General features: G+C 34.8%; 2 protein-coding genes across 3 annotated transcripts; both read right to left on the bottom strand.

Annotated features, from left to right (window-relative positions):
* Positions 1-9,422: 9,422 nt before the first annotated feature.
* On the bottom strand, positions 9,423-10,082 carry LOC106324308 (glutathione S-transferase T3-like). The gene is made up of 2 exons (XM_013762300.1): positions 9,783-10,082; positions 9,423-9,740 (listed from the first exon to the last, which is right to left on the bottom strand). The coding sequence occupies exons 1-2, from the start codon at positions 10,080-10,082 to the stop codon at positions 9,423-9,425; spliced, it is 618 nt and encodes a 205-aa protein (XP_013617754.1).
* Positions 10,083-15,705: 5,623 nt separating this feature from the next.
* LOC106322726 (NAC domain-containing protein 72-like) lies at positions 15,706-18,602 on the bottom strand. Of its 2 annotated transcripts, XM_013760848.1 has the most exons (4): positions 18,158-18,602; positions 17,419-17,687; positions 16,107-16,518; positions 15,706-16,016 (listed from the first exon to the last, which is right to left on the bottom strand). In XM_013760848.1, exons 1-4 carry the CDS (start codon positions 18,453-18,455, stop codon positions 15,862-15,864), a joined length of 1,134 nt encoding a protein of 377 aa, XP_013616302.1. In that variant the 5' UTR covers positions 18,456-18,602; the 3' UTR covers positions 15,706-15,861. The 2 variants fall into 2 exon arrangements, with proteins under 2 accessions (XP_013616302.1, XP_013616301.1); XM_013760847.1 differs by having other exon boundaries at positions 15,706-16,518.
* Between the last annotated feature and the right edge of the window lie 2,492 nt (positions 18,603-21,094).

The raw sequence follows: 21,094 nt of genomic DNA, 5'->3' as shown, positions 1-21,094 counted from the left end.
CGTCTACTTCATATTGGAGAGCTTCGTGGATTTCCCGGGATGATAGGAAGCATCGATTGTATGCATTGGGAGTGGAAGAATTGTTCCACAGCTTGGAAAAGCCAATATTCTTGTGGTTCGGGAAAACCCACCATCGTTTTAGAGGCGGTTGCTTCATATGATCTCTGGATATGACATGCGTTTTTTGGACCTCCAGGTACCTTAAATGATATTAATGTTCTTGATCGCTCACCTGTTTTTGATGACATAATAAATGGTCGAGCCCCGCAAGTGAATTTCTCGGTCAATGGAAGAGAGTACCATTTGGCTTACTATCTCACCGATGGTATTTATCCAAAATGAGCAACTTTTATCCAATCTATTCCAATTCCCCAAGGGCCAAAAGCAGTTTTATTTGCGCAACGTCAAGAAGCTGTCCGAAAAGATGTCGAGCGTGCTTTCGGAGTTTTGCATGCTCGATTTGCCATTGTCAAAAATCCCGCCCTTTCTTGGGATAAAGTAAAGATTTGAAAGATTATGACAGCATGTATCATACTCCATAATATGATAGCAGAAGACGAAAGAGATGAATACACTCAATATGATATCTCAGATTTCCAACAAGGAGAAGGGAGCGGAAGTTCACATGTCGATCCCACCTATTCTACAAATATCCCAACTAATATCGCCAATCAGATGGGTGTTCGAACAAGAATTCGTGATAGACAAGCACATCAACAACTGAAATGCGATTTGGTTGAACATATATGGCGTAAATTTAGATGTGATCAAGACAACAACTCAGCTTTGATGCCTCTTTGAAATTATTATCGTTTATTTTACTACTATTTGTTTTTATGTTTTCATGCTTCTATTTTAAAATCTATGTTTAAAATGTTATTTTTGACTTTGTTTTATTTAATAAATAAATTTAATATTTGTTTAAAATTTTATGCTTAAAAAAGTTTAATTTTTTTTATTGTTAAGAACCTTAATTAAGAAACCACCAATAAACTACTATAATTAAGTGTATCTTAACAAAATCCCTTATCTTAATTTTAATAGTTAAAAAATCATTAAAAGACACTTGGTTTTACCAATGAAGATGCTCTTAGTCATTTATGTCATTATCATTGTATCACTATTTGAATTGCATATAGTTTTACAAAAGGTATTAAGGAAATTAAAATATGCAACCTATTGTTTGTTTGTATAAACGTATATTCAGATAACTTTCAAACTAAAACTGAATTACCACTCATAGATTAAACTAGTTTGTCTGAATCTGTCACAAACTTATCGTTATCATGTAGAGTAAGAGTCGTAAATTACTTGAAAAAGTAGGTTGTTTGATAAAAAAAAAAAAACTGAAAAAGTAGGTTGAACTGATGGAAAAATCATTGAGAAAACAACCTTTTCGGTAAAATTTTGATTAGAGAAATATATGACATAAATTAAAAAGATTACTAATACTGATTACAATCTTTTAATTTTTTTTTGGGGGTCAAACTGGAGGATATAGTTTACGTGATGATAAAAAAACCACGCAAAATCACATAAGCTGATATATGTAGGCTTATGAAAGACATAGTAATAGTTGATAAATAATATATACTCCAGCATATTTCCAACTATTTTTTATTCTTCTCGGAGCATCTCCAAAAAGAAACTCTATTTTAAAGTTTTCAAAACTCTATATTTGAAGTTTAAAAGTGTTATTTTCCAAAAGTAAAACTTCAAACTCAACTTCAAAACTATTTATATTTTATAATATGATAATTATATTTTTCATAACAAATTTGAATTTATAAAACTTTTGTAAATAACTAGAACATATATAAACATATTACAAAAATATTAATATTAAAATAGAAAAATTTAAATAAAAATAATTTAATTAATATTAAACTTCAAACAAAATATCATATTATTTCATAAAATAATTTTTGTAATGCATATATGATCTATTAGTGCATTTCTAAGTAAAAATGGCTCTCCTCATTTTTACTTTGTAGATTACGAGCTAAAAGTTGTTGAAATCGGGTAATATTGATACTTGTAAATACAAGAGATCAGAACAAGAAAGTAAAAGAGAAACATAAAATATTGCTAAAAGACTAATTTATTTTTGATGATATTAATACTTGTGAATATATTTGATATGAACAAGAAAAAATTGTACGAAAAGACATCAAAAACAACAACCATTTTCAGTTACACAAAAAAATTTGAACAATATTTAAAAATTTTGAAGGTTCCGGATCAAACTTACCTGATTATTAGTGTTGTTGTAATTTTTAAATTTGTGTAATAGTCATGTCTTCATGTTATTTTTTACAATTTTTTTTAAAGTTTTTTTTTGTATATTATTGTTGTCTAAATCTAGCTTAAAATATTTTAAATCTTATTTTAAAATTTAATTTAATTTTATGTGTAAAATTTAAAATCTGTAAACAAAATTTAAAATATTTATGAGATATAATTTTTTAAAGGATTAAAACAATAAACGAGAAAATATTTATGAATCATAAAGGTGATGTGTGATTGTAAAGACCAAAATACAAATAAAAATATGAAACTTAATATTTGAAGTTTTGAATAGCAAAACTTCAAATAAAGAGTTTCACTTTTCAAAACTTCAAATTTGAAGTTTCAAAGTTTTTTTTAAGAGAGCAAAAAACTTCGGGTTTGAATGGTAACCAAGGGAATGAAGAGGAACACTATATTCCTTAACGTTCCTCAAAAATGTTACCATTCATGAGGAATATTTTTTCCTCTTCATTCCTTCTCATTCCCTTTTTTGTAGAGAATTATAATGCAAATTTGTTCCTTGTTAATTTTGATAAAGAACTCTCATTCCTCATCATTTCCAAAATTTTATTCCTATTCAATCTTTTCCTAATCATTCCTAATGTTCTTCGATGGTTACCAGTCACATCCTTCATATTTGAAGTTATAGAGTGTATTTTGGAGATGCTCCTACGATTTCTAAAACCCTTTTGTTCAATAAACTGGGTAACGACCCTTTTGTTCAATAAACTGGGGAACCTCTTCTCCTTCTTTCACAGTATCCTCCTTTAACTATTTTCTCTTCTTCTTTTGGTTGTTTTATTTTAACATCAACAAGGTTTGGCTCTCTTGTAACTGCATCTAGGGACTAGGGCATTTGTAATGTACTACGATACGTTCTGCTTTTTCAGGTGTTATCTTCACACATCTTCCATGGAACCATTTCTCACACTCGTCGCAGCAAATCCAAAACTCATATGTACCGAAGTTGTCTCCGCAAGCGCCACAAGGGCCACCATGCTCATCATCGTCCTCACAACCTCAAAAATTGTTGGGAGGTCGTTTATCATCTGAAAGAGCCTCTTCCTGTAAAAAGAATCAAGAAGGCAAGTGGTTACTACAGATGCATATATTGTTTCCCGGCTGCCAACAATAGCTACATTCCAGTGCAAACTACCTAGGCGTATCAACTCTAATGACATGAATCATGTATGTTACTCAACTAACATTGGTTCACTTAGGTGGGATTCATAAGACTTGTGGGCTTCAACTATGTCTCATGAATCAAGAGATGGAAAGTAGAAAACCGAAATTATAAAAAAGAGTGATGCACTGAACAGCAGCAAGTGAGTTAATATAAAGACTCACAGATATTGTTAAAACCAGGCACAGAGATAACACAAGAGAATCATTTGGAAGTCCAAAGAGACACAAGTTATCCTTCTCTAAATAAACAAAAAAAGCAAACACACACAGAGGAGAGGACTAACATGTAGACACTCAAAATCAACAAATCAACTCTTCCATAAGGCTGAGAAAGATAGAAAACTATAAACTAAACAAACACAGTCACTATGAGAAAAAGTTACATATTTACCAAACAATTAAACAAGATGAAGCTCCTGAAAACTTTTACTCATCATAAACAATATCACTCTGAAACAATTGACCTGTCAACAAATGAATGAAACACTGAGGAAGACATAACTCACCAGGATCACACGTTTGGTAAAGCTTCACCATATCTGCATGAACAAGTAAACCAAACCCAGAAACGTCAAATTTCACGAAATGACAAAAAACCCATAAAGATAGTAACTTTTTTCGGACAATCAGACAAAACAGGAAAGAACAGAGACAGAGAGAGGTGAGAGCCTTAATGAGACCAGCTTGTCGACCTCTGAAGTCCCTAAAGACCTCTTCAACAGTACGAGGAGTAGGATTAGTGAATCCCTCCATAACATTGGATCCCCGGAGAATGAATTAGCCTCACAATCGCCGGCGAAGATGACCACTTTTCCGGTGAAAATCAAAATCTGGGTCAAATGCTTCAACGAAGCTTAGAAGCAGAGGAAACGAAAAGGACCACATTTTACTTGTGGGTTTCGGATACGAAGAGATGAAGTTCATAAATTTCTCGGAGAGATTAGTTAATTGGAAATTGCACTCACTGGCTAACAAAAACAAACCATAATTCACTATCTAACCAAACCATACGGTCTCTCCTCTATTCTATTCTTATTTCTCTTTACAAAACTAATTTTATTTTTGGTTATTTCATAAATAAACCTTAAATTAGTTTGAGAAACATCCCCTCTTGGGATTGTTAGAAATTTTTTAATATATTTTTGATGGGACAATAAATAGTGATGAATCTGTATATATTTTGATTTTCCATTGGTGAATCTAAAGATAAAGTTCATAGGAATAAAATGAAATATTTTTTAAAAAAGTTTTTATTCAATACAATTAAAATTCATGAACATACAAAGTTTTATATATTTTTTTTGGAGCAAATAACATATTCAGAGTTAAAACATATAAAGATTTTTTTTTGAGCAAATAACATATTCAGAGTTAAAAGATACAAACATACAATTATAATTTTTTTTTAGAACAAATTAAAACATAATTTTTTTTTCTTGAACAAATAACATACAAAGATTTTTCATCATGATTACCATGTTTTTCTCATACATTTTCAACTAAATCAGCTTTCAAACGATCATGTATTTGTGGATCCCGAATTTGATTCCGAATCCCAAGCATATTAGGGCACTACAAGAATTATTGAAAATAGCGAAGGACTGGCGAAAACATTTCCGTAGCCATAATTATTAGCGATGAAAGTTGCGACGGATAGCGACCAAACAAAAAAATGCTAAGTTTGTAGCTAATCCGTAGCGATCTATTGCTATCTAGCTACGGATATGATCTATAGTCATTCTCTAGCTAAATAGCTACTAACCAACGAGAAATAAATTGTCGCCAAATTTTTTTGTGGTTTGCAAAACATGCTATAAATATTTATGTATCTAACTGATATGTATGTGCTATATGTTTGAAATTTGCACTTGTGGCACATGATCGATACTAGTAATGTTTGAATTAAGATAATGCGTATATGTGACACTTCAAATATTATATGTTTATTGTGTTTGGTGATACTTGTGTTAGAGATTTAGGGTTTAGAATATAGGGATTGTGGTTTGGGGCTAAGGGTTAAAGTTTTTATATCTAAGAAGTTGTTAAAAATATCGTAAATTATATTCTTTTAGAAATTTATATTAGATTACTAAAAATGTATAAATTTGTGATGTTAGAATGAAAATATTTGGTAACTACTTTAGTTAGGAATCATGGTATAGAGTTATATTTTTTAGGAATTGTGATTTAGGATTAAGAATTTATATTTAATAATTTGTTAAAAATATAAAAATTTGGTTAGTAAATTCTAATTGGTTAGGTGAAATTTAATTTTCATATTAAAGTGTATGAATTTGGTTACTATAAATATCCTTTTCATTTTTATATCAAAAATGTTAGTTTTCTTCATTAATTATTTTGCCTCCACACATTTTCCTCCTAAATATTTTTGGCTCCACTAATGGCCTCAATTTTGCTATTTCCCTCCCAAGTACTTTCGGGTTTAGCTCCAAAATAACACTAAAGATAATAATTTAGTGAGTGCTTCCTATTGGTTGGAAAGGTAGTGTGCGGATTACAAATTTGGACCGTTGATCAGTTGAATCTAATGGTCCAGATTTACTAATCTGTGTCCGTTTCTTTCTCTATCACTCTCATATGTTTCTCTCTTTCCATCTCTATCAACGAAGACTCTTCTCTATGTCTCTTCCTCAATCACCGTGAAACAACTCCAAGGATTAAGAAGAAGAAGACTTGAGAAGCTTTAGAAGAAGACTAGGAGTGGAGGTTCGATTGGGTCTCTTACTCTCTCTCTCTTTCTCAGATTCAGTTTTGTTTTTGATTCAGTGTATTAAGATTCTTCAGAAGCATGAGTGCAGCAGGCTTAGCAGCTAAGTAGACGGAGGAGGCAGACAGAATAATCACCAGAAAAGCATGGTAAGAAGCACCGGCGACAAGAGATGGTGGAGGTGGAGAAAACGATGGCGGCATGAGATGGTGGGGGTGGAGCTGAGGCCATCAACGCCGGATCTGAAGAACCTATGGTCCAGAGGAAGCTAGTTCTGGTGGTGTCGGCGAAGCTTCACTGTGCGGCGGATGATAGGAGATACTCGTATATATTTCAACGACAAAGAACGTTGTAGGTATGTATTTACAAATTCAGAGATACTATTTGTAGCTATGTTTAAATCTTGATCTTCTTAGTGAACAATCATGTCTTTTATTATAATTCTACTTGTTGCTGATAAAGCATATTACTTTTTGTCTAGTGATGCTTATATACTGCTGGTTTAGTCAATTACCGTGTACCACCAGCTGTTCTTCCACGTCAAGCTTGTTATGAGAGTCAATGTATGAGCCAGCAGTTGATTGCTATGTGTGAAGCTCGGGGATTCAAAGTGCCAGTACATATGCCTCACCCACCGCTCTCCATCTACATGTCTATGTATCAACGAGCATATGAACTACGATTCTTCCCCAACAAGTAGATGAATCTAGATAACATCTAAGGCACATGTTTTTGAATTCTTACAGGATCTCTACTAGAAATCTTTTTCTCATATTTTTATATTTTGTTGTCTAGTTTGCACTTTTTAGATTTAAGCATTCGTTTGTAGACTACAAGATCAACTATAATTTTACAATGTATCAAAAATTTTGGTTTTTATTATAATCTGTTTTACAAATAATAATGCCTGAAAAATATGGTTTGATTTGTTTATTGAAAATTAAATATTTTGTAATCAAATTTGTGACCATATTAGCAACAAATTTGCCAGGAGAGATTTGTCACTAAAGTTTGTAGCCTCATAGCTATAGAAATCAGTAGCCAAAGTTGTCACTAATTGGCAACAGACTAAGTCGTAGCCACATCGTTACTATTGGCTACGAATATTGCTCTTGATAATCTGTCGCTAGCTGGCTATAGATTAGCTACAGATTACGTTTAGCGTGGGCGCTGAGGCCAAGGAGTTGATCCGTCGCCATCTGTTGCCTGCCCAATTTTAGCTACGGATTGTGTCTCCTAGCTATAAAATAATCGGTAGCTATTCTAGTAAATTCTTGTAGTGGGGATGTTCACACTTTCTCTCCTTTTCACTTTCGAACTTCTGCTTGACTCTCCTGCTTCGAAGTCAGATGTATCATACTGAGTGTATCCGTCGCGTTCATTCTCTACTACCATATTGTGCAGTATGACACAAGTTCTCATAATCCTTCATATCTTTTCCTTATCCCATAGTTTCGCTGGGATTTTAACTATTGCAAACCTCGATTGCAATACTCCAAAAGCACGTTCGACATCTTTTCTGACGGATTCTTGACGTTCAGCAAATAGCTCTGCTTTAGGACCTTGAGGAAGTGGGATGGATTGGATAAATGTTGACCATTTCGGATAAATTCCGTCGGTAAGGTAGTACGCCATACGATAATTGTGGCCGTTGACCTTGAATTTAACTTTAGGAGCTCGACCTTGTAAAATGTCATCAAAAACTGGTGACCGATCAAGAACATTAATATCGTTGAGGGTACCTGGAGCTCCGAAAAATGCGTGCCATATCCAAAGATCATGTGACGTCACAGCCTCTAAGACAATTGTCGGCTTTCTTGAACCACGTGTGTACTGCCCTCTCCAAGCCGTTGGGCAGTTTTTCCACTCCCAATGCATACAGTTGATGCTGCCTATCATTCCTGGAAACCCGCGTACCTCTCCAACATCGAGTAATCGTTGAAGATCTTTCGGTGTAGGTCTTCTTAGATATTCATCTCCAAACAATTGTATTATCCCATTAGTGAAATTTTCCAAACATAAAAGTGCAGTACTTTCACCAAGTCGGAGATATTCGTCATACGTATCTCCCGATTGACCACATGCCAGAATACGTATAGCTGATGTACACTTTTGAAGTACAGATAGCCCTAACCTTCCGTGAGCATTTTTTCTTTGCTCAAAGTATGGAACTTCATTACTTGGGCGATCGACAATGCGAAGGAACAATGGATTGTTCATTCAAAAACGACGCCTAAACATTGGCGGTGGATATGTAGGATGTTCTCCAAAATAGTCGTTCCATAGTAGATTGTGTCCTTGTTCCCGATCACTTTCGATATAAGATCGTCTCTTCGGTTTGTTGGCTTGACCATCAATTATTGAGTTGAAGGTATGATCAAATTGTTGGTCGAACATTTCTTCTAAAGCTTCGTTTAATATTTCATCTACGGCATCAGAAGATGAGGAAGACATTTTTTTTAGAAGAGAAATGAATGTTGTTCACGAAAAAAAAAATTATATATATAGAGACACAATTTGGAAATTTGGTTAAGTGTTTTGGAAATTTGGTTAAGTGTAAAACAAGTTTGTAGACTCAAGAGAGACAATTTGAAGAGGTAGAGAGACAATTTGAAGAAGTAGAGAGACAATTTTTAAGAGAAGAAGTTAAGTTTGTTGCACATTTGAGCAATAAAAGAAAGACATAGTTTATATAGAGCATCCCATTACATAGCCGTGAATGAAAAAAAACAAAGTGTAGAAACAAACAAAATTCTACACTTTGCCCGTGAAACAAAGATACAGAAACATAAGTTCAGAACAATACAAGAGGAAAGAACAACCCGTGACCAATTACACAAGTAGACAGAAACATAAAGACAATAGCTAGGTAGAACCTGTGACCTGCAGAACCAACCAGTAGACAAGTACAACCCGTGACCTGCAAAACAAAACAAATCAAAGCATTTCATGTTAGTAAAAAAATGTAGAAACAAACACAAGTAAACCAGTAAACAAGTAAACAAGTACTCAAGTAAACAAGTAAAGAAGCAACTAAACAAGTTAACAACCAAAAGAAGCAAGAAAACAAGTTAACAAGCAACCAGATCAAAGCATTTGAGAAACTAGTTTGTTTTTCAGTGACACTTCTATATCAGATAGAGTATCTTTTTTTGGCAAGAAGACGATCAAGGAGTTTTTGTTTGGATATGTTCTCTTTCACAGCTAGCATGCTCTGTAATTAATCATAAACTGCTTCTTTTCCATACTTCTTGCGTTTCGCTGCTTTGCAAGCCTTAACACCAGGAGGCCTAACGTCTTCCAAGTCAGGCACCATCTCCGCAGGTTCCTTCCTTTTGTCCTTTGCACCATCTTTGCAAGCACAGTTTGATCTCCATTTTTGATCAAACCTAAGTTCCCTCCACGCATGTTCAAGGGTGAACTTGACCTGGTAGTCATTGAAGAAGATGTCATGGGCAGTCTTCATGACATCATTATCATTTTCGCCACTAGCTTGCGCCTTCAAAGCAGCCTCATAGCTTCCGACAAACTTGCACACCTGCTCATTCACTCTTCCCCACCTCTACTTACAGTGACTTGCCTCTCTCGGAGGGAAGCCACTGAGCTGAGGGCTTGAGTTGAAATACTCCTCTATTCTCTTCCAAAAAGCAACTGCCTTCTGCTCATTACTCACTATGGGATCCTTGTTGGTGTTCAACCAAGCACTGATCAGCACAATGTCTTCTTTTTGTGTCCACTTTCTCCTTTCCACTGGTTTGGGAGATTCAGAGCTCTGGCTACTAAACCTAGGAACCTCAGAAGACTCTACGTCTATTGTTTGACTGCTCTGGGAAGTTAATAGGTTAACAAACCCGGGAGAGTTTAGGGAAAAATGATCCATTTTGGTTTTGGTTGGTGTTTTTAAGTTGGTTTGTGTTTTCAGAAGTGGATTTCCTATGTTTTAAACTAGTTTTTGCGTTGATAGGAGAGAAAAATTAAACATACTCTAACTACCAAACATTCATTATACTTAGTACGATTATACTTAATTACACAACAACTAGTTCACATAGAGCATTCATTACACATCAAATCAGTTGAAAAACTCGAACATTCATCACAACAACCAACCAACACAGAGTTAATGAAAATTTTAAGTTCAGTTTACTTGTTCTAGTTCAGTTCTATTAGTTCCGTTAGTTCATTTTAAGTATATTTCCTCAAAACGTATATGTTTTCATTTTAAGTTCAGTTCAGTTCAGTTTAGTTTAGTTTTGTTCAGTCTAGTTCTAGTTCTAGTTCATCATTCACACGTGTTCTACTTCTAGTTCATCATTCTAGTTCAGTTTAGTTCAGTCTAGTTCTACAGCATGCACCGTTTAACATAACAACCACAAGCAATTCAGGTCTAGTTTATCAATCTAGTTCAGTTGAGTTTACCTTTGGTTTTCATTCGAAGCAGAGCTTCTCCAGGTCAGCGACCTGGACTGTGAGGTTTTCAACCTGTGCCTGGATATGGAAACAGCAATGAAACTGTGTTAGTGACTTAACTATTGATACACTAACTATACAAATATTTAACTACGTTAAAGAACATAATTGATACACTAGCAGAGTATACTTAACTAACCTCCTGTATCTCAATCTTTTTATTGAGATTTGGCACCCCCTTGATCACTTTCTCAGCCTCCTCGGCCCGCTTAGTCAGGCATTCGATCTCCTCCTGGACACCAATCACCCAAGGCTGACGATAATGTAACCCATCATCCTTGTTTAGAAAAAAAAACACAACTCAGAATTGCGTTGCAACATAATTTATACAAGTATGCCAATTCAGACTTACCTCGTAGTTTTTGCAGGTGAAGAAGCGCTTCCCAGGAAGAGTGTCGTAGTCCTCCTTCCCCGAACCTCGTCAATGATTCTCCCACCACACGGACACCTTGTCGGAATCTTGTATTGTGAATCGGCCACATATCCTAGCATGTTGATGTACTCCTTATGCCTCTTTCTCTCTCTTCTCTCTTCTGCGGGATCCATCTATACCAGAAATCGACATGATTAGAACATAAAGACGAAACAAATAACATGCAACGAACCCTAAATTGAACCATCATGACGATTTACAACCATAAAACAAAACCCCCAAAACGATTCCCTTACTCAAAACCCCCAAATCGATTTAGAAACCCCCATAAACGAACCCTAAATCGAACCCGCATGACGAATTACAACCAAAAATCGAAACCCTTAAATCGATTTAGAACCCTACCTCGAAACCCCCAAATCAATTTCGAATTGAATCCCCGAGACCGTGAATCTACTCGATTTCGAATCCCCTAAACCGTGAATCTACTCGATACTGACCTGAGCTCGTGGAGGAGACAGTCCGTCGTCGATTAGATGGAGAAAATCTCCGGCAGTCGGCGTTGCTAGAGAAATCGCCTCTCTCTGCGAGAAACCCTAGCTTTTTCGGAGAGGAGAGAAAATGAAGTGAAACACGCTCAACCCGTGTTTCTTCCTCGTCTATCCGAAAAGGCATGGCCAATAGGTGATTGACACGTGGCTTGAACCCGTATCATACGGGTTCACTCGTAAGAGCCGGTTCACCGAAATTAACCCATTTTCTCTTTTTTTTTCCGTTTCGGACCTAAGAACCCGAACCCATGAACCCCTTTACAACCGCTAATGTGGATGCTCTAATAGCCGCAGATAGAGAAAAAAATAAAAAAAAAAGAAAGAAAGAAAGAAAGAGTAATGTGTTTATCTTGTTATTTTTTTTTTGTTAAAATGTTAATATTAAACCAGAATTTTTGAATTTGTTACAGAAGATACACAGAGAGTAGTAGCAAATTGCAAAATGAAACTAAACAAAGAACCTAGAAACGAACAATAACCAAATTGAAAAAGCTGAGGACCGGATTTTGATCCTAACGCCGACGCAGCGAGGAAGAACCAAAGGAAAAGGCGAGAGCAGAACAAGCGTCCGGTTACCGCGAGAGACCGGAGAGATGGGCGGCTCAAACCCTGATGCAGCCGGCTCCTACAGCTTCCTTAATACCCACAAGCCCCCACCTGTCCAAAGAATCACAACCACGAACTCGCTTACTTACCCAAGAATCTCAAACCGGCAGCACGAGGAGTATCCCGAAATCGACGATGCCGTCGTTCGGAGAGGCGAGATGAAGATTGCTGCCTCCATCCATCCAACCCGTGACCGTGTACACCCCTTTAACCCGAGAGCTCATATAAAGCAATGAGACCGATTTAGAACACCACCCCCGGAGAGAAACCACCAAGCAAACAAGAAAGCTGATTGCTAAACTAATGCTTAATCATCATCATAGACCCAACCCTCTTCCAACAAAAGCCAAAGTCGCTTGTAGATTCACAAGGAGAGAGAGACGGTGACAAGGAGGGCCACAACGTCGGACCTCAACAACTTTGAGGAGAAGCCAACAACAACACGCGTTGAAGACTATCTTCTACGCACCACCACTGGAGACCACCACAAGAGCAGGCGCAAGACCCACTCACGGAGACACTCCACCCGCAACCACCGGATACCACCAGCGAACTCAAAGCAAAGAGGGAAATCTGATATTCAAGAACCCCAAACCTAGCACCGCCGAAGAAGCACAAACCGACGCCTCACACGCCACCAGACTCGCGAAAACTCCACCGTAGAAGAGGGAAAAACCTCCGGATAGAAAGCCCAGAACAAAAGCCGGAGAAGAGCGCAACGAGTGGAAAGCCGTCCTCGAACCTCACCAACGACGCCATGCGCGACCCAAGTCTGCTCTGGAACTCGCCAGATCTGAACCGGAGATCTACGATAGAGCACCGCCTCAGCCGTGAAACAAGAACAAAGAGAACATAGATAGACAAGGAGAGGCGGAAAGGTAAAAGAGACAACAAAGGGGCTCCGGCTACCGCCAAAAAGACGCGGCGGCGCCGGAGAAACAATCTCTTTTCGAAAACCCTAGAGAGAGGTTGGAGATAATTTAAGAGGAGAGAGAAAGAAAAGAATAATTTCTCCCGAGATTTCCCTGTCTTTATCTTGTTTTGTTGTCTTAATCAGCTGAGCAGTGGAACCTTAATGGTTGTGTAAGACGATGTGTAGTGCTCTGGGTTCGTCGTCGCCTTCTAGCCTAGCTTGGTGAACTTGACCCGATATGAATTTTTTTTTTGGTGTGCGGTTGCAAGACTTAGCCGATTTTGATGTGGATTTTTAATTCTTTCATCGGATTTGGTGAACCTTTGTTCAAGTGTGTCAATGGAAGTCTTGTGACTGAGCCTTTCTGCAACATCATAATTTCTAGTATGTGCACAAAAGTTTAAAAGAATTGATTTGATTATTTATGTCATTTTCACTTACTTTTTCGGGTACATATCTATTTAGAACTTTAGGATTAAGCGTGTTTGGACTGGAGTAGTGGAAGGATGAGTGACCTATCAGTAAGTGATTCGCGATATCGTGCGAGTGAGGCCCAAACACGGAGAGAGGTCATGTGGTGATTGAAAGGGTAAACAAGACTTTCAAATATCTGATGAATTAACTCACCTCCCCTCGCACGAAATGAGTCCCACAGGCCGGGTGAGCGGACGTGGAAAATCCATCAGTCATGGACGGTCGGGACATTCAAAAACTTACCTATTTTAAGTAATTTATGAAATTTTTACATTTTTTTCACTCTTATTAAATATTTCATTAATTACCTTTACTATAATAATTCGATAATATTTATTTTACATGTTAACCATAATAATTCGACATGTTTGAATGAAATTGTTCCATCTATAACAAAAATTTAAAATGGTTAACAAAGAGTTTTTTTATTTGTTTACAAAATCATTGAGGAATGGGTATTCGGGTATCCGTTCCACTACAAATCATTTCTTTCGGATATCGAGATTTCCTAGGGTTTGAAATTATGCTCCACTCGAATATTATAAATTTTTAGGTGGGTTCCGAGTCAGGTCCTCCCAATTCCGGGTGGATTCAGTTTTTATATATAAGAACCTAAAAATATCTAAATAACCAATATATCTAAAACGGATTTAGATATTTGTACCAAAAGTAACCATATACTCGATTCGGGTATTTTTTCTTATCCAAACTAAAAATACCTACAACCAAATAACCAAAAATAACCATATTACCGATTCGATTCTTTGAACCTCGAAAATATTTAAGTAATTAATATACAATTAGTTATATATGGACACATGCAAAACATATAATATAAAAGCAAATTTCAATTTATAAAAAAGTAAAAATTAACATCCGCGAAGGCGCGTTGATGAGTTTCTTACTTTCTTTTTATACCACCCCGACCAGACAAGAAGTATTTCGTTTATTAAGAAATCTTAATCTTGTTTCGCGTTACAAAAAAAAAACCTTGTTTCAATGATATTTGATGGAGTTAAAATTTAGTATTACCTGCTTTTGGATGAATTACCTGCTATATATATATATATATATACTTTAAATGTCAAATAAAAAATCTAATTATATACTTTAAAACATTTGTTAAACAAAACTGTTTGAACAAAACCACTGTATCAACGTTTTTCTTAATTAAAATACACATGACATATTTGAACAAGGGCTAACCAAACTAAAAAAGTTTAACTATAAATTTTGGACTGACATTCGTGTTGATATCCAAACTTTGTGGAAAATTTAAACATAGATGTTATTTAAAACGTACGTTTTTTCACATTGCATTTCCTAGAGGTTTATTTTCGTCAAACCCTAATTCTTGTTTTTTTTTCTGCTAAACAAACCCTAATTCTTACACACACACGTACAGACAAAACTAGCCAGCATCTCCATATATTTTATGTTACTGAATTAGCAAGAGTTAATAGATTATTTATCTGCAGAATCGCACTAATCAGGTTTGACAACTTCGATATAGTCTAAAACTATAGACACATATATATTGCCAAAACACACCTAGAAATTTGTGATTTAAATTAGTCTACTTTGTGTTGTTTGATTTGTTTCGTATATAAAAAATATAATCGAGTATATAAACTTTCATTATTATTTGCTTTGTTCGATTCTTGGATCAAAATGTTTATCGTTACCTCCGTTCGGTTACATACGTTGTTAAAACGAATAGAATAAATGTCAAATCTCCAAAATAGCACCTTTCTAAGTTTATATCACAAAAACATCACTTAAAAAACTAAAATAACCAAAATAGCATTTTATCTTTTGAAAATTTTAATTTTTTTATTTTTCAAAATTTGAAATCTTATCCCAAAACCTCATTTCTCAACTCTAAACCCTAAACCCTAAACTCTAAACCCTAAACCCTAAACCCTAAATCCTAAACCCCACCCTTTAACTCTAAACCGTAAGTTTGTGACTTTTGATAAAACATTAAATGCTATTTTTGTGACTTTCGACCTTGAGTGCTAGTTTGAGAACAAAAACTTGATTTAGAACTATTTTTATCTTTTTCTCTAGAATAAATTGTAGTTAATATTTAAATAACTCATAAATTGGATACACGTAGAAAAATCAGTTCCATTACATAATTGCAGCCAGTAAGCAATCGTAGTCTAGCTATTACTAGTTTAAAATACATAACGAGTATACATAATATAATATAGATATATAATGAAGCAGCATTATTTAAGGAATTGGTAATATTCAAAATCTGATTAATTTATCTAAAAGGAATATTAGTATAATGATCTTTGTTTCCATCAGGTACTAGTGGATTCCACATCTCCCACAAAGCATTGTTTGGAATCGTCCCTGCAGGGATCATGTTCATCGCTAACGTCGCCTGCGTTTGAGGCGTTAACGCTGCTGTAGTCGCTGCCGTCACCGATTGCAACGCATTTGCGTTTAGTAGTTGTTGATTATGAAACTGTTGAGCAATTTGATAGTATTGGTGATTGATGTTACCTCCACCAGATATTTGGCCGTAGTTAACGAGTCTTTGAAGATCATCAACTATTGCGGTTTCATCATCTTCTTGATTAGATATTATTGGTGTGTTGCTTGCACCAAAAGGCATTGGACGATAGATGTTCTGGTTGGCTAAAGCTATGGTGACGTCAGAATTACTGTTTGTAGTGGTTATGGTGCTACCGTCGCCGGAATATTCGGTTGAGAGCTTGTCGAGATTGTTGTTGTTAAGATTGTTGTCGGAATGATTAGAAGAGGAAGGAAGGTGTTGTTGTTGTTGTTGTCTTACGGCCAAGCGGGATGATGATGATGAGTTATGGTTATGATGTCTTGTGGATGTAGAACGTGGCAAGGATGGATGATCTTCCACTCCTGGCCTTTTGTACACTCGGCACAATGATGTTTCAGCCTATATATATACATAAAAACATTGATCAGAGACTTGAGATACATATCAGTTATAAGTTTATATATGAATATTAGAGAATATGATTTCAACTATAGATTCATTGGTAGAGCACTCTCATTTGACGTATACATATATACATATGTCAGATTGTGATACATAAATCAGATCGCATTTTTCAATTCTGGGATTTAAGACAAATATAATTGATTATATATTTTTAGTTCCTTAGTCATGCTTTCCGTAAACTCATTTAGATTTGTAAACTTATATCAAGCTTGGTGTTTTAGCTATCTATAAGAACTAAATGAACACACAAATTTAATAGCAACAAAACCGAATAAATAATGTATCTATCAATTCGCCAGTAAACACGTTACTATTTATAAGTAATCAATCATAAGTTTATATAAAGGTTTATATATCTGCCATTAGATTTTTCAAAAAAACTGTCTGGCAACTTAAATAGAAGTCATGAATGTAGAAGCAGGAACAATGTGATGAATTAAAGATCACTAACTAAGCCTCTGCAAGAATTAAGGTATATATAAATAAATCTAGATAGATATATGAATTTTGAATGTGATATTTGTGTGTATGTATACGCATGTAGCTATCTTATTAATGCCTTCTACTATACATATGGGCCATGACTAGTAATTTAAAGACTTCATGCGTATGGCATGAACATTTTTCTGGATTTAAGCGCAAACGCCGCCTTACATTTAATTAGTTCCGTGACAAGCGTTTTGGATCTTATGAGTCAATTTCGACACTAAAATCAATAAATGTTCATTAAATCAAGATATGAAATTCAAACCATCTAGGGATTTCATTTCAAATTTGTAAGGCTGATACCTAGCTAGGGTTGTGTTTACCAAGAATTGATTGATGAATTTATACCTTTTGATATTTCTCAGTTTCGTGGTGAGGGAGGCGATACTCATTCATAATCCAACTGCTACGAGTGCCTTTAGGAGCTTTACCGGAGTAGAAAACTAGGGTTTTCTTTAATCCGATCGGCCGATAAGTCTCTGATCTGATCATCCGATCAGCTCCAGTAGCTTTCCAATACCCCGAAGTCGTTACTCGGTTTGGTCTATCTCCATTTCTATACTTTCGATCTCTTGGCACATAGAAGTACCACTCTTTCTCTCCTATAGCCGCCATAGCTGCATATTATTACACATATGTATCATCAAATATACATATATAATCTTATGATAACACCAAAAATAAGACATCCATTATAAATATTTTATGAAGTTGTCAAGAAAAAAAAGTATATATATATATATATATATATCTTATGAAGTTGTGATTGAGATAAAGATTTTCATAGGCTTAAGAAATGAATAAATGGTAGATTCTTCTGAATTTCATTGTTATATATAAACACACTACCATTTTTGGGTTAAAGAAAAAGCAGATCAGTTATTCCGAAAAGTGAAAATATAAAGAAGGAAGTGTTGAAAGAAAATGACAATATCGCAGATCAACATATATAATATTAGTAAGAAGGCTATATAGGTTTAAGAGATCTTAATAAATTGTATATCATGTGTATGTATTAGTGTATATAATAAAAGTTTCAAGTAGAGGTATTTCTGTGTATAATATACATGTGGAATGTTATATTTACCCGGAAGTTCCCAAGGATCATAGCGATAAAGATCTAGGAACGTGATGAGCTCTACATTGAAGCGTTTGCCTTCAACTTTACGGCGAAGATAAAACTCTATGAGTTCTTCTTCGGTGGGATGGAATCGGAATCCAGGCATAACCATGTCTTGATCATGATCATCAGCTTCATCATCATTTTCAAGACGACTCTCGTGGCCGCCTCTGTGATCATCTTCTTCTATACCTTTTTCATTGTTGTTGTTGACTTGGTTACTCATCATGGTGATGATGCTTGTTGTGGATGGTACAATTGCCATATGTAAAAACTAAAAAGACACTATATGAATATGTGTATGCATATGTATTAAGATGAAGATGAAAAAAAGATTAAGGGTTTGCTGGTTTTTATACTAAACAAGGGAAGGGAAATAAGAGAGATGAAACTGAGTGGTGTTGGGTAGAGATAAGAGGAGGAGAAAAGATTATATCGGAATGAAACGTCGTCGTTTCTGGAAGTTGAGACCTAACTAGAATAAGACAGAGTGAGTTAAGGAGGAGACAAAGACTTGTCAAGTTGAGGACATGGTGTACACGGTTTTGTTTTCTTAGCCGTGCCTTTGGAGTTTTGACCTTTCTCTCACTCTCCATATCTAGTTCTTTGTTGTCATAAAACACAAATATTAGTTTATCAAGTCTTGTATAATGATGTGTTTAAGAAATTAATCCCACACAAACGCACGTATATGATTCATTTTTGGTAGATCATATAATCTTGATTAGCTCCGTTTACGTAAGTATTAAGACCCTATAAAATTCATAAGATTATGTAGTTAGATTCCAGTTATACGCAATAGCCTATTAATTGTTTTTGACCCAATTGAATGTAATGTTCACTGTTATATAAAAAACGCAGAGACATTAACAAAGCCTTCTCATTGTGCGTAGTGGTATAACCGTAAAGATGCATAATAACATTGTTTTTGAAGTTAATTTGTGAGGAGTTCTGGTTCAAACGCCATACATTTTCTCCTCCGAATCTAAGCTTTTGTTAACTTTTTTCTAAGTGGATTTGTGCTTAGGGTCATAAGAAACGATAATATGTCACTGTTGTCAGGTCTCGAAAATTAAAATAAAATAATACTCGTTTTGGAATATTCTTGTTAAATTATTCATTAAACCGACCAAAGAATTCTGATTGGTGGCCTATAACACTAATATAATAATATGTATTATGAATTCTCACTATTTCAATCGTCATAAATACATTTACGTGTTTTTCATTTGCTTCGTGAACGTTCTTTAATTGTTTTCATTTTAAATTTTAAATGAATTTTTGGCCCACCATATCTTCATTATAAATTATTGTTTTTACAAATATGAATGCGAAACAAACTTTCCATGTGGCTTTTTTTTTTGTTGCTAACACTCCCTTATAATTTTCCAAAAGTCAGTAAGAAGCTGAACTTTAGAAGCCTACATATTCTTCAAAACTTTTTTGTATAGCCTATCTATGAAAATAACCATCACTGCCCTACCATTTTTTAATTATATACTGGCTTATACCATTTCTAAGTTGTTTCATATTAATTATTGGTTTAGAAATTGTTATGGTTAAGTTCAGTATGGAAAAACTAATGAAAAATATCAAGTCAAAAGGGGAGCTTAGTGAGGTGGTAGTGGGGCTTCTACGAAAGAAGAGTGGGGTTTGCGGAACCTTACTCTACGTTTTACTGGCTTTATATCACTTTCTTGTTTAAATTATCAAATGTTTTCAATGGCAGCAATAGTACTTGGCTAGGAATGGTCCAGACTGGCTTGACACTCGCATCAAAATGGAAGCAGCAGGCGTTGTCTGAGGACTCCTCTATCAGTTATCTCGAAGCAGCATTAGAATCTTCGAGTTTTGATAAATTCTGCTTTATTTCCTAGTCCCTTTGTTTGGGTTTTATGGTGCCTAATGGCATCCTTTTTTTCTTCAATTTGTTTGCTACTTTGTTTAACTACAGCCGGTTTGGTTGGTAGTTCCGTTGAGGACACATTCAATGACAAAAAACATTATCAAATGTTTTCAATTCAAAAGAAATCTATGAATGTACAACAAATAGCATAAGCTGAGTACAGATAGATTTTTCAAACTGTATGTCGCAGACCAAAACTTACGGAATTTATAAACAAAAGAAGAAATCCATTAGGCCATCATGATATCAAAACCGGCTTTTTATTTATTAGCTTAGTATATTGGGACATATTTTAGATTAAATATATATTCATTTTAAACCAAATAAAAAACTAAAATGCAAATAAATTTATATGGTTTTAACTGATATAATAAAAATCTACAAGAAAGTAATCTAAAACTAAAAAATAAAATTTTACTTATGTGCTTTGTCAAAAAATATATTTTATTAATGTAAAACAATAGATGTATAGGATAGGAAATCGCGTGCATGACTTGGAGTTGGAGCCACGGACATGGGTGTATAGGATAGGAAATCGCGTGCGTGACTTGGATTTGGAGTCATGGAAATGGACCCTTCCACAACATACATTTTCTATACCATAAATTAAAGAAAATGATAAATAGGGAAGGAAATAAGTTCATATTTAATTCATACGAGTCTTCCATTGGCTTTTAGCTAGCATAGGGTGGAGAAAATATAGGTATATCTATGTGTGTATATATATTGCAAATACATTTAACTCAAATATCAATTAAAATTGGTCAACTTTTCATATTCATCCAAAAACAAAAATTAAATATCATGGATTTATGACTGGTTTGATATTTTTTGTATTAAATTCGTTCTATATGCAACTTAATTTATAAAATACTAAAATGATGAAAATTTTGCCTCAGATTTAGATATATTTTACCTCTAACATGACTTTTTCAAGAAAACTAAATACAGTCTCTATAAATTAATAATGTTGGGATTACACCAAAACTATAATTTTT

Source organism: Brassica oleracea, chromosome C2 (genome assembly GCF_000695525.1).
Source record: "Brassica oleracea var. oleracea cultivar TO1000 chromosome C2, BOL, whole genome shotgun sequence".
Classification (NCBI taxonomy): domain Eukaryota; kingdom Viridiplantae; phylum Streptophyta; class Magnoliopsida; order Brassicales; family Brassicaceae; genus Brassica; species Brassica oleracea.
This window is presented reverse-complemented; position numbering and strand designations above follow the sequence as displayed.

Bases quoted from the DNA above. Each gene is read 5' to 3' on its own strand.
- LOC106324308 (XM_013762300.1), bottom strand. From the start codon at position 10,082: ATGGATCATTTTTCCCTAAACTCTCCCGGGTTTGTTAACCTATTAACT. The intron at 9,741-9,782 runs GCAAGTCACTGT...GTGAATGAGCAG, and splicing joins GTGGCTTCCCTCCGAGAGAG to GTGTGCAAGTTTGTCGGAAG.
- LOC106322726 (XM_013760847.1), bottom strand. From the start codon at position 18,455: ATGGCAATTGTACCATCCACAACAAGCATCATCACCATGATGAGTAAC. The intron at 17,688-18,157 runs GTAAATATAACA...AATAATATGCAG, and splicing joins TGATCCTTGGGAACTTCCGG to CTATGGCGGCTATAGGAGAG. The intron at 16,519-17,418 runs GTATAAATTCAT...GTATATATATAG, and splicing joins AAACTGAGAAATATCAAAAG to GCTGAAACATCATTGTGCCG.